At 37.3% G+C, this 13,512-nt stretch overlaps 1 protein-coding gene across 13 annotated transcripts in view; it reads left to right on the top strand.

Annotated features, from left to right (window-relative positions):
* Positions 1 to 13,512, top strand: part of SETD5 (SET domain containing 5) — an 83,739-nt gene that overhangs the window by 55,357 nt on the left and 14,870 nt on the right. For all 13 annotated transcript variants that reach the window (XM_044253078.1, XM_044253086.1, XM_044253083.1 and 10 more), the window contains 2 exons: positions 240 to 482; positions 5,776 to 5,905. In XM_044253078.1, coding sequence (XP_044109013.1) covers positions 240 to 482; positions 5,776 to 5,905 — 373 coding nt within the window. The remainder of the gene's footprint in view (positions 1 to 239; positions 483 to 5,775; positions 5,906 to 13,512) is intronic.

The following is a 13,512-nucleotide window of genomic DNA, read 5'->3' as shown; positions in this document are numbered from 1 at the left end:
TGTTCCCTTAACTTTTAGGCAGAGCTTAAATTGCTGATAACTGGAATTATTGCTCCCTAATGATCATGGAGAGGGTAAAGGAAGATATTTTTGCATTCTGAATGCCTAGTTCATACTCTCTGCAGCTGCTATATCTACCTCTGTCCTAGTTTCTAGCTGAGGTTTGTCTTTGTGAGCTACACTGCTGCTTCTGGCTTTTACATCTACAGCACCAACTAATGATCTCTTTTCTACCTTAGTATCTAGTTACAGAATGGTTGAATGACAAAGCAGAGAAGCAAGAATGCCCTGTTGAGTGCCCTTTACGTATCACCACGGACCCAACTGTACTGGCAACAACCCTGAACATGTTACCCGGTCTTATCCATTCCCCATTAATTTGCACCACCCCCAAACACTACATTCGCTTTGGCTCACCCTTTATCCCTGAGAGACGTCGAAGGCCCCTTCTGCCTGACGGCACCTTCAGCTCCTGTAAAAAGGTATGTCTGTGTTTATGTGGGTTTTGTGGTTTTTTTGTTTTTGTTTTTGTTTTTTTAAACCTAGGATGCCTCTAATTGTGACATACCTAACATGTTTTCTAGATAGCCACTCTCTGCCCATGTGAGTTTATAATGAGTTAGTTTCAGCCATGAATAGTGATGCACCAAGAGTCAGTGGGGTGAAAGAGGGATGTATACTACATTTTTGGTGCTCAGTTTGTGAGGATTCACTGTTGTCTTTTCCGAGAGCCCTTGAAGTACTGAGTTGAGAGCACACAGCAGTTGATGACTGGGTAGGGAGGGATGTTCTGTGTGTGCTCTTGTGGTATTGGTTAATATGTCCATTTGTGATTACCGTGTGAGATTGGGCCCCAGGTACTCTAGAGCACTATTGCGTAAGTAAAAAATGAATTGTGATCTGAATTAATTTAATTACATTATCATTTGAGTGAGAGTAGAGGAAAGGTCCTGTTACAATTGGCATATTTTCTGATACTTGATCAAATAACAAGCTGGACTGTTTATTCCCTAGTCAATACGGAACCTGCTCTAAAATTTTCTCTCTCTCTCTCTCTTTTCTTTCTCTATCCCCTCTCCCCACTGTCTATCTAGTTACATACTGTTTTTGAATCTAGTGGCAGTAGTGTTTGATGGTTGTTTTGGAATGCTCTTTCGGAATTCCCAGAAGCCCTGCATATTTTCCAAAGATGTCTCTTGGGAATAGATCACTTCCCTCAGACCTATAATGTCATTTTTATGTTTCTAGAAGTTTAGGACACCCTTTCATTTGGTCTTCCTTTGAGGTAGAGTCTGTTCCCTGGAACACCCTTTTCTCTTATCCTCAGATCTGGATTCAGGCTGCCTTCCTCAGTGTCTGCCATTGCCCTCCTCCACTGGCATCACGTACATGAGGATGCTGCATGTAGATTATTTGATGTGATGAAGTCTCCAACTCCAGGCAGGTCTTCCCTGACTCCTCCAAACTTAAAGCTTTTCTCTTTTCCCAAAGAGCAGAAATTATTTCTTGGGGGTGGGGGGTATGAAAGATGAGATAAAGTGGTGTGGGATATGGAGGGGAGGAGGGCAACAGGGTTCTGTGCACAAGGAAGGGCACTATCACTGAATGGGTAGCATACACTGAAGAAAGTCTTCAAACTGCACATCTTATCTAAGTATTTGAGTCACTTAATGGTTTATTTGGGGGAAATTCCCAAGTAGAATAACCCCTAAGGAGAAATTTGACCATAAGATCTTTGCCAAAAGAGAGGCTTTGTAGATAACACAATCACATAAATAACTTGCAGGTGTCAAGAATAAAAACAGTGACATCTTTCTTAAGAAAAAAATACAACTAGAAATTTACCTAAGTGATGTAGGATGGTTGGGTCTCTGGGGATAAATTTTTACACCAAGTCACTTACCTTGGATCTCAGAGATCATCTGAGAAGGAAAAATATTGATTTGCATTTGATGAGCATTATGATTAACCTTATTCTGTAATAATTAGAGAGTTAATTCTGGTATGGCATGCAAAACTAATCTTCCTATTACATTGAGCTCAGTCCCTCATAAAGAGTAACAGCTCAAAATCTTAACTACATTTTTAGAGTGCTGTTGAACAATTAGAGAAGGTGCATATAATGGTCTTTAGTTTGGAGGAGCAAGTCAGGTGATGACTACATATATATATGTGTGTGTATATATATATACACACACACACAAACACATGCATATATATATATGAGAAGTTCTTTCTTTTTGTTTTGTATTTGGCTGGACATAATACTAGACTTCTAAGGATGTTAACTATTGAAGCATCTTATCAAGCCAGACAATAGGATCTCCTGTTTGCTCCTTTGAGAAGGGTAGACAGTTATTTAGTACAGATTAATAATGAGGTCTGAATTATAAGCAGTATGGACTAGCCTCTTGAAACTCCACCTTAATCATTCTGAAGCCAGGTTCTAATCTTTCTATTCCTGTCTTGATTTTCTAGCTAGCAGAGTCCTGTAAAAACCAAAAACATGTATGAATTTGATTTCAAATCTGATAGAAAATCCATTTGTTAGAACTCTTTTACCTCATACAATTTAGGACTTGTATCTATAGCTCATCTTTGTTATCTCCACTGACAACAGATAAAAGTCCCATTTAACTCATGTCCATGTTTTATTCTCCAGATGTGTCTGACCGTCCTTAGTCTTGTTTTCTGCAGGCTCTGTTCAGGCACTTTTATCTCTGTATGTCATATTAGTCTTCAGGAAGAGTTCAGGATGTGTACGCTGAGTTATCTAGCAAGATTATCTCACTTAAATTTGGTCTTTAAATTTTTTTAAAGTTTAGATCTGAATTAGGTTAAGTCACAGGTTTAATATCTGCTGTTAACATACAGATGATATTACAGAATAAAAATTTCACTCTTTATAGCACAAAATTAATGAAATTGGGTCTTTTTACCTAGAAACTGAACTCTGCTTTATTCTAGGTAGGGATGGAGAAGAGTTATTTTTTAGATCGGTTAGAAAGGACGCTTCGGTCCTAGTATAGGACCTAAGAAGATCTGCATTATTCAACAAAATTGTTATAATTTTCTGAAAATTTCTCAGAGAAGAATATGTTAGATGAGAAAAACCACCCTTGGGATTAGTTAGAGCAGTGTGTATTGCTGATAGGCATACTGTTTCTTATCTGATTAAAGGATGTAAAAGCCTCATAAATAAAAACTATGTAAAGTTGCATGTTGTATACTTGCATCCAGATTCTTAGGGTGTTTGACAGAACATTTTTGATGTCCCTGGAGTCTCTAAATTATAATGAATCATAGTTCTTAAAAAGCACATTATGGCTTATCTTGTATTGGGTCTTCACTTACTTTAGAATGGAAACATTGATTTTATGAGTGGCCAGTAAGCCTTTCAGTAGTGTCCTTCCTTCTTCTCTCTAAATCTTCTCTAAGCTTCAACTTTGTAGGTATAATACATGTGGGTTAGAGGGGGATTGGTCTTCCAGATTTCTTAGAAAACCATCCTGACTGAAATTGAAATACTTAGCTTTGCATTGGTATTTTATTGTATATACAGGCGGAGGTTATATAATCTGTGTATCTCTATACTCAGTTGAACAGGTCCTCACTGAATATGTGCACCTAGTGATAAGTTGTGAGCTTTCTTCATATGCATTCTCACTTAGCCTTTGTGACAACCCTGTGAAGTTGGGTTATTGGCTTTGATTTATAGGTCCGGAAACTTTGGCTGAGACGGATTGCCTGGAGTTAGGCAGCTAGTGAGAGGCACAGCCATATTTCAGTCCAGATCTTTGGACTCCAAAACCCAAATTACTTCTTTGCTCCTTTCCCTTGGTAATGAGACTTGTCAAAACATTTCTCTTACCTATCTCTGAGTTTCTAAAAGACTCATACAGAGTTTTGGAGGAGGAGGAAGTATACTTTTGACCTAATAACTGTAGCTAGAACTGAGGTGCTAAGGGCATCTAAAATTAATTTGTTTTTATGGAACTTGTTAGTTACAAGCAAATGTTCGAGTTTTTTTGTTTGTTTTTTTTTTGGGGTTTTTTTTTTTGTTTTTTGTTGACTCTAAAATATTACATAGACATACAGAAGGGCCAGGAGGAATGGGTTTGCTTGTATTTGCTATGTTTGACCTTATAGCTAACCATAGCAGCATCTTCTTAGAATGCCCCTGTCCTGGTTTTATTTTCCCTTTGTGTAGTCATCAGATCCAGAGTTTAAATTCTTTTATGGGTGCATCTACTTGACACTGGAAATTTAAGAAATTATCTTCTCTTGGAGAAAAGCACAGTGACCCCAAGTGAGTCCTGTCATCTGCTTTGAAAAGAAAAACTTGTATTTGAGGTATCTGTAACAAAGGATTTTTTACTCATTTTGTCCTCCTGGGCTTAGTTTTCCCCATCTATACAATGAGTGCTTTGGACACGGTGATTTCCAAGGTCTCTTCTAAGTTGTAAGGTACTGTGGTTCTGACAGTTCATCTTGATGTCAGTATTCTGTGTAAGCGAGTTCATTCATGGTCTTGTTATGGCTTTTCCAAGATCTGGTCATGTCATAAAATGTTGATAACGATTCAACTGACTGTTGAGATCTCTTTTATATGCTTATTCACTCTTATTGCCTCGTGTTTACAGTTTTATTTTTGCTTTCATTTGGTAGACCACAAAGCCATTTGTTTACATGATCTAAAATTTTTCATGGTGAAATTCTCCTCGCATTATTTCCTAAGTTTCTAAGAGGGTAAATCTATTTGCTCTCTTCAGTGAAGAGAATATTTACTTACCTGTAATACTTGTTCTCTAAAGGTGTGAAATTATAATCACCATTGCTCTTCCTATTTGGGGGAGGGTCTGATTCAGAAATTGATGTTTATCAAAATTCGATCTGTCTTATGTCAGGGCAGGAGAGCCACAGAGTGGTCAGCAACCTACAACTGTGTATCTTAAGAGAACACAATTACAGGTAAGAAATTTTCTCTCTTCCGCAGGATGAATAATCTTGTTATCCTAATCTTTGCAGGCTCACTTTTCTGACCTAAATTTGTATCTCATCATTTTAGATTCTAGTATTCATTACAAAAAAAGTGACTGATTAGAGAGCTCTCTTTTACTTTTTCCCCTTTTTGATTTCTGCAAAACTTCATTTATTCTGGTGATTTGCATTATTCTTGGCCTAATTTAACCGAAGTACTTAGTAGGGAGAAAAAACTCACAGGCTATTCCATCTGAGAGTAGACCTTTTGGAAGTATTTTGTACCTGTATTGAAGAGCTGTTTATTCTCATCCAGAGTCTTCCTGTGAATCTTTTCTATTATCTCTTCAGATGTCCCCAGCACAGGGTAGAAAACTCTTAAGAGATCTTATATCTTCCTTTTTAGGCACTTATTTTTGTACTAGTTTTATCCTATATGATCAAGTCTCTCTCTCAAATGAAAGCTAAGATTTCTTAGTCTCTTTCAGTTTACCCCGTTCTAAACAATATGAAAAGTTGAATAGTAATCATTTTTTACTGGTTTTGGTTTTTTGATGGGATCTCATTATGTATAGTCCAGATTTTCTCAATTTTGCCCCATAGAAGGAATTGATGGGGCAATATTCTAATATGCTGAAATGCAAGACAAAGAGTACTTGACTGTGGAACTCAGTGAGTGTGTTGGAGTACATCTCTCCAGTTGATATGTAATGATTCGATTAATGTATTTGAAATAGCTTTACTAAGTAGTTTTAAATGATTATTGATAATTCCCTGGTTCTTTTCCCATTGCAGCGCTGGATAAAGCAAGCCTTGGAAGAAGGGATGACTCAAACATCATCTGTACCCCAAGAGACTAGAACTCAGCATCTATACCAAAGTAATGAGAATAGTAACTCTTCTAGTATCTGCAAAGACAATGCAGGTATGTATCTCAAAACTTCGTGAATACAAGAGCAATGATTATTTCAGGTCGACATAAAAAAATTCAGTTTGAGTATTTGAACAGTTTGATTTAAAAAAAAATTGTTATCTAAATAGTTACTTTACATCTGTCTTTACAGAGGAAGAGAGAGATCTCAAGTCAGGGAACAGTTTTCCCACGCCGACAAAGAAGGAACTAGACAGTGTACAGATAACAGCAGAAATGGTTAAAAAAAGGTTAGATACGTTTAAAGTAGTAAGTTTAGGAAATCTATATCCATGTTTATAAGAGGAGAAATAAGCAAGAAAGATGTGGGGTGCTGTTGAGGAAACAATAAAGATTACACATGATTGAGCTGGGTTGGGTTGGGTGAATGAAATAAATGAGAAATCCTTAAAATGGTATTGTTTTCAAAAGGGCTTACACAATTAGTGCAAAATTTTTTAGGAAACATGGCTTTGAATCCAATATAAAGTCCTTGTGAGTTTTTAAATTAGAAGGTCCTAAAAAATTGTAAGAATTTGTAAAAGAATTGTGAAATTTGTAATTTTAATTGAATTGCAATTGAGAGCACTGGTACATGAATTTGTGAGGCTACCTTATTTTGGCTTTTTTTTTAAAAGATTTTATTTATTTATTTGACAGAGAGATCACATGTAGGCAGAGAGGCAGGCAGAGAGAGAGAGGAGGAAGCAGGCTTCCTGCCGAGCAGAGAGCCTGATGCGGGACTCAATCCCAGGACCCTGAGATCATGGCCTGAGCCGAAGGCAGCGGCTTAACCCACTGAGCCACCCAGGCGTCCCTTATTTTGGCTTTTTACCAAAAGTTTTTTTACCAAAGTCTTTTTACCAGTCTTTTTACCAAAGTTTCTCCTGCCAATTTCAGCTTAATTGAAAAGTTCTCTGTGACTTCCATAAGTTTATCTCTAAATAAATTTTGTGAATATTATGTAATCAAAAAACTAAAATAGATGCTAAAGGTCATGTAAGATTACAGCTAACATGATGTAATATTTCAGATTTTCATTAAAAACTACTTCACTGTTTCTGTTCATTGCCTGTGACTAAATATGAACTTAAATAGATTTGTACTAATAATATCTGCTTTATATTAAAATTCTGTGTAATATTATATGTGGAAAAAAGTAAGCTGCTAAAAATTTTTTTTTTAATTATTAGTTAATTCCTCTATCTCTAATTTGGATTATACCTTATAAATTTTTACATGTATAACCCCAGGATAATAAAACCCCAGTGTGAACATCTGGAAGATAAATGATACTATTTATCTTATCTTTATCTTTATTCTTAAAGTATTTTACCCTTCTTCTACATCAAAGATTAGAGAGATTTACTCAAACTAGACAAATACAAAGAAATGCTGATACCAGATATTCATCAATATTAGCAATTTATTGGAAGCTTTTACAGTACAGTGAGAGTATAACTTAAATCTTCCATCTAGTATACGTAATTAGGCGCACTTGCATTTGTGTTTTGCATTTGAGTTTGGGAAAGGAAGGTTGTATAACAGTTCATGTCCTGACTAGCAAAGACTCATAGGCAAAATGTCTTGTTACTACATGCCTTGGTTGGAATGGAATTAGGACTATTAGTCACCAACCTTTATTGAATTTTTGCTCTGGTCTCTAGCAGTGAGAAACATTTGAAGAACACACCTTGCCCTTAAGGAGTAACATAACCAAAAGGAAAATATTTAATTAGACCAAGCAGTAGTTTGATGGTATGGTATGTAGAATCAGTAGAATGATGATGATCAGTAGAATGATGGTATATTGCTGCAAGTTAGTATAAATCCTGAGGGATTATTTTTATTTGCTAGTTATGTTTTTTCAAAAAGACCAAGGAGATGTTAATCAAGAAAGGGAAGTGGGGGTGCCTGGGTGGCTCAGTTGGTTAAGCACCTGACTCTTGATTTCACCTCAGGTCATGATTTCAGGGTTGTGGGACCAAGCCCTACATCAGGCTCTGTGCTGAATGTAGAGCCTGCTTAAGATCCTCCCTTCTCTCCACCCTATACCCTGTTCCTCTCCCCACCCCACCCCTTCCTCCTTCTGGTGGAGGGGGAGGGTCAGAGAGAAAGAGAAGTGTTTTGGTAGAGTAAAAAGAATCCAGTGGACCTGAATTTGAAAACCAGCTCTATCCTTTACTAAGTACATGATGTTAGGCAAGTTACTAAGCATCTCTGAGCCTCCTCTCTAAAATGGGAATGGTAATACCTGTTTTGTAGAGCTTATATGAGATTAGTGAGTTAAATAATGTATGTAAAGTGATTAGAGTAATATCAAACCCATAATAGGAATTATTACTAACATTATTCTATGTAAAATACTCTTTCTTGTTGAGCATTTATGAAATGTTTACAGAAATTAGTCAGATACTAGGGTACATTAAAGATGCTAAGTTCCTAAAATCTAAACTTGATTAGGAATAAAAAATAAAATTAATCTTCAGGAAGGAGAGAGCTTAATGTTCATTGTTTGTAAATAGTGTGGATATGTACCTAGTAAAGTCTAATCATCTGAAAAACTTAGATTTAGTAAGAGTTTAGTAAAACCGGGGCATCTGGGTGGCTCAGTGGATTAAAGCCTCTGTCTTTGGCTCAGGTCATCCTGGGGTTGGGATCAAGCCCCAAATCGGGCTTTCTGCTCAGCCGGAAGCCTGCTTCCTCCTCTCTCTCTGCCTGCTTGTGATCTCTCTCTCTCTCTCTCAAATAAATAAATAAAATCTTAAAAAAGAAAAAAAAGTTTAGTAAAACCATTGGATAGAAGGTACATATGCAAAAATTAATAACATTTGTATACTACGAAAATGAATGAAAATTTTTTCATTCCCAAACTTAACAAAACTAAAAAACTGCCTGGGAATAACCATAGTGGAGTGTGTGGAGTAAACCATTGCGGAGAAATATGTTTATAAAGTCTTGAAGATAAAGTCTATAGTTCTTAATGAAAATTATAACTGTAGTATCTCCCCCACCTCCCACCCCCAGTTTAATATAGTTCCCATCTAAGTAGCTCATTATGGAAGTTGATTAAGTGAAGTTTATCTAAATTAACATGAAAATAAGAAAAAAGAAGAAAATAAAAAGCCAAAGAAGTGCCTTCCCTAGCAGTACAGAACTAGTTTCTAAGGGGCACCTGGGTGGCTCATCTGGTTAAGTACATGTCTCGATTTCAGCTTAGGTTATGGTCTCAGGATAGTGAGATCAAGCTCTACCTAGGGCTCTGCGCTGAGCTTGGAGCCTGCTTAAGATTCCCGCTCGCTTGCCTTCTCTCTCAAAAAAAAAAAACAAAACTAGTTTCTAATATGAAGCCGGAAGCTAATACTTAAATTAAAATAGTACTGGTGCCTGAGTGTATGTGTGTGTATGGGATAGAATAGCCAGAAACAGGTCTTAGGTAAATGAAATATTTGCCAAATTGTTCTGGAATTTTTACTTTACTTGAGGGATTAAAAAGAATTAGATCTTGCCAAAACAAGTTCTAGACACATTGAAATTTTTTTTAAGTCAAATTTGAATAAAGCGTCTGTGTCTATATTGTCTAAATATTATATAGAGCTTAATAGAGGAGAAGTCTATTAAGAGAAAGGATTTGAGAAAAAAAAAGAGAAAGGATTTGCAATAAAAATGGCAGGAGAATAATATTCCTACTACTAGCAATTTGCTAAGGTTTAATATAATGTATTAAAGAGACTAATACTCTGGGTTGCTTGGCTGGCTCAGTCAGTAGAGCATGTGACTCTTGATCTCGGAGTCATGAGTTCCAGCCTTGACACTGGAGTTAGAGATGACATAAAGAAATAAACTTTAAAAAAAAAAAAAAATACTACCTAACATAGTTGTTCTACAGAAATAAATATGGACTAAAAAGTTTTGTACAAAGTACTAGTTATCGAATTATTAATAACTGCAAAAATGTAGAGAATAAAAAGCAGGATTTCAAGCACTGAAGGAGTGGTAAAATTTGTTTATTTGCTATGTGCACATACTTTTGGGTGCACATAGCATACCATATGCATGTATATACTATATACTCTACAGTTTTATTAAATTTTTCACCCTTTATTTTGTCAAACTAACCCCCCAAAACAGCATCTAACTACTTTTTTTTTTTTAAGATTTTATTTATTTGACAGAGATCACAAATAGGCAGAGAGGCAGGCAGAGAGAGAAGGGGAAGCAGGCTCCCTGCTGAAGAGAGCCTGATGCGGGGCTCGATCCCAGAACCCTGGGATCATGACCTGAGCCAAAGGCAGAGGCTTTAACCCACTGAGCCACCCAGGGGCCCCAACATCTTACTACTTTTTTTTTTTTAATAGATTTCTGTTTATTTATTTGATAGACAGAGAGAGATCACAAGTAGGCAGAGAGGCAGGCAGAGAGAGAGGGGGAAGCAGGCGCCCCGCTGAGCAGAGAGCCTGATGCGGGGCTTGATCCCAGGACCCTGAGACCATGACCCGATCCGAAGGCAGAGGCCTAAACCACTAAGCCACCCAGGCGCCCCACATCTTACTACTTTTAAGTTAGATTTCAGTGATCTGAATCTTGACTCTGTAAGAATATCAAAATAAAAGTATATTATGACCAAATGAAATTTCTCCTATAAATATAAGGATGTTTTAGTATTTGAAAAATTATTCATATAGTTAATTTACTAGCAGGCCAACTGGAGGAGGGGGAGTAATAGTACAGTAAAAATTAATTTAAGGATAAATCTAGTAAAATAAGATGCTAATAATAACCTTTTTTTTTTTTAAAGATTTAGAAGGAAGAGGAGCAGAGGGAGAGGGAGAGAGAGCCTCAAGTAGACTCTGCTGAGTGTGGAGCCCTGTACAGGGCTTGAGCTCATGATCTGAATGGAAACCAAAAGTTGGACGCTTAGCCAACTGAGCCACACAGGCCACCCATCTGCCCCCCATCTTAGATTTTTTTTTTACATCTGTCTGAAAAATAGTTGCCAGTTATGCTTAATGGTAAAAACTATTTGTATTAAACCTTAAAATGCATTATCAAGAACACCAAAACTAAATTAATACTGTGTACTAAATTGTACTTCAATTAAAATTATAATAAATTTTAAAAATGGGTTATCAGATTATCCCCCTTTTATATTAATTAACAGTGTCTAGAATTATTAGACAATGTGAGTACAAAAAAAAAATCTGTGAGATAAAAGTACAGGTAAAGAGGATGTGTGTGTTATCATTGTGTACAAGTAATATGCTTTATCTACCTAGAAAAGCCAAATGAGTTTATTAAAACACTGGTAGCTAGATACAAAGATAAACATTTTCTTACATGGTAAAAACAACATGTAGAGGGGTGCCTGGGTGGCTCAGTGGGTTGAAGCCTCTGCCTTCGACTCAGGTCATAATCCCAGGGTCCTGGGATCGAGCCCCACATCGGCCTCTCTGCTCGGCAGGGAGCCTGTTTCCTCCTCTCTCTCTGCCTGCTTCTCTGCCTACTTGTGAACTCTGTCCAATGAATAAATAAAATCTTAAAAAATAATAATAATGTTATTTAAAAATAATAATAATAAGATAACATGTAGAGGGGCACCTGGGTGGCTTAGTCGGTTAAGCACCCAGCTCTTGATTTCAGCTCAGGTCATCATCCCAGAGTCCTAGAGTCAAGCTCAGATGGAATCAAGCCCTCATTCAGGCTCTGCACTCAGCAGGGAGTCTGCTTGAGGATTCTCTCTCCCTTTTCCTCTACCATTCCTTCAACTCACACTCAATCATGTGTGCGCTCAAGTAACTATTTTTAAAAAAAAAAAGTGCAGATAATAACACAGAAATATGCGTAATAATACCCAGAGATAACAAAAACTGGAGAACATGGGCGAGTAACCCTAATTAGAAATGTGACAAATCAAGGTGCCTGAGTTGCTTAGTTGGTTAATCATCTGACTTTGGCTCAGGACACAGATCTCAGGGTCTTGGGATGGAGCCCCAGGTCTGGCTCCCTGCTCGTCAGGGAGTCTGCTTGTCCCTCTGCCCCTCCCCTGCTCTCGCTTGCTTGCTCGCTCTCATAAATGAACGAACGAAAGAAAGAAATATGACATATCTATTGAAGAGGTATAAATGAAGGCATGAGTAGCTGAAAGATTGTTACCATGGTGCTGAGTGAGAATTCTTCAGTCACCCCTGAGTTTAATGTGATACCAATCAAAATTCTGACTGTGGTGGGGTAAGTACTGTCAGCATGGTGAATGATTTCAACAGTTCACTGACGGGAGTAAGTATACTAGAAGAGCCAAAATATTTTGGACAGCTACAGTTGAATAAATGAAATCACCCAAGTTTTACTAAAATGAATGTCAGTATTGATGCCATTTAGACAGCAGTAAAGCTGTACAAAACTAAACCCAGTTTGTGCAAGAATCTAATAGGATAAATGTCATATTTCAAATCAGTGGAGAAATTATAATTCTATAATTTTTGAAGAATTACTACCTTCTACTGAAGTATGTTTTGAGTTAAAGTATATTTGGAGATAAAGGGAAAATAGGCCAGGTTTTTTGGGTTTTTTGTTTTGTTTTGTTTGTTTTTGTTTTAAGATTTAATTTATTTATTTGACAGAGATCACAAGTAGGCAGAGAGGCAGGCAGAGAGAGAGAAGAGGAAGCAGGCTCCCTCCTGAGCAGAGAGCCCGATGTGGGACTCGATCCCAGGACCCTGAGATCATGACCTGAGCCAAAGGCAGAGGCTTTAACCCACTGAACCACCCAGGTGCCCCTTGTTTTGTTTGTTTTTAAGATTTTATTTGTCAGAGAACACAAGCAGAGGGTGCAACAGGCATAGGAAGAAGCAGGCTCTCTGCTGAGCAAGGAGCCCGATGCAGGACTTGATTCCCGGAACCCGGGATCTTGACCTGAGCCCAAGGCAAATGCTTAACCAGGTGGATGTTGCTAGATGCTTTTAACCATGTGTTCCTGAATGAAAATTGTAGGTTACTAAGCTGTGTTAAGCAAGGGTCAGTAAGGCCATGTCAAGAAAAAGGTCTAGGTGAAAATGAACCAGGATATTAGGAGTACATTAATCTGTAGGTATGGTTTCAAGTTTTGTGTTTGTTTAAATATGTGGGTGTTTGTTTATACAGTTTTGCAGATTATTTGAGTATAAAGAAAAATGACATAAGACTTGAAAAAAATTTGAACATATAGTGTTATAGGTAGAAAAAAGGCAAATGACCACTGGCCCATAAGCTTCCATCATGGCAGATATCAGATTTATTTTGTTGAATATGATACCATAATAAGAACTCAATAAATATGTTTTATGTGAATGACCTATAAGTTGATTTGGAAGTGATAGGGTTCATCTGTACTTTCTAACTTTCCTAGAGTGAGCTTTATTATCTAATTCCCTTTAGTATTTAGTGTTGGACCTGTCAGTATAGCAGTGGGTTTTGTTTTGTTTTGTTTTTTGTTTTTTTAAGATTTACTCTCAAGAGTACATTAAAAAGTCTTCTAAGGGCACCTGGGTGGCTCAGTGGGTTAAGCCTCTGCCTTCGGCTCAGGTCATGATCTCTGGGTCCTGGGATCAAGGCCCGCATCGGGCTCTCTGCTCAGCTGGGAGCCT

Source organism: Neovison vison, chromosome 6 (genome assembly GCF_020171115.1).
Source record: "Neovison vison isolate M4711 chromosome 6, ASM_NN_V1, whole genome shotgun sequence".
Taxonomy (NCBI): Eukaryota; Metazoa; Chordata; class Mammalia; order Carnivora; family Mustelidae; genus Neogale; species Neogale vison.
The sequence above is the reverse complement of the archived record's forward strand: the minus strand, read 5'-3'. Positions and strand labels throughout refer to the sequence as shown.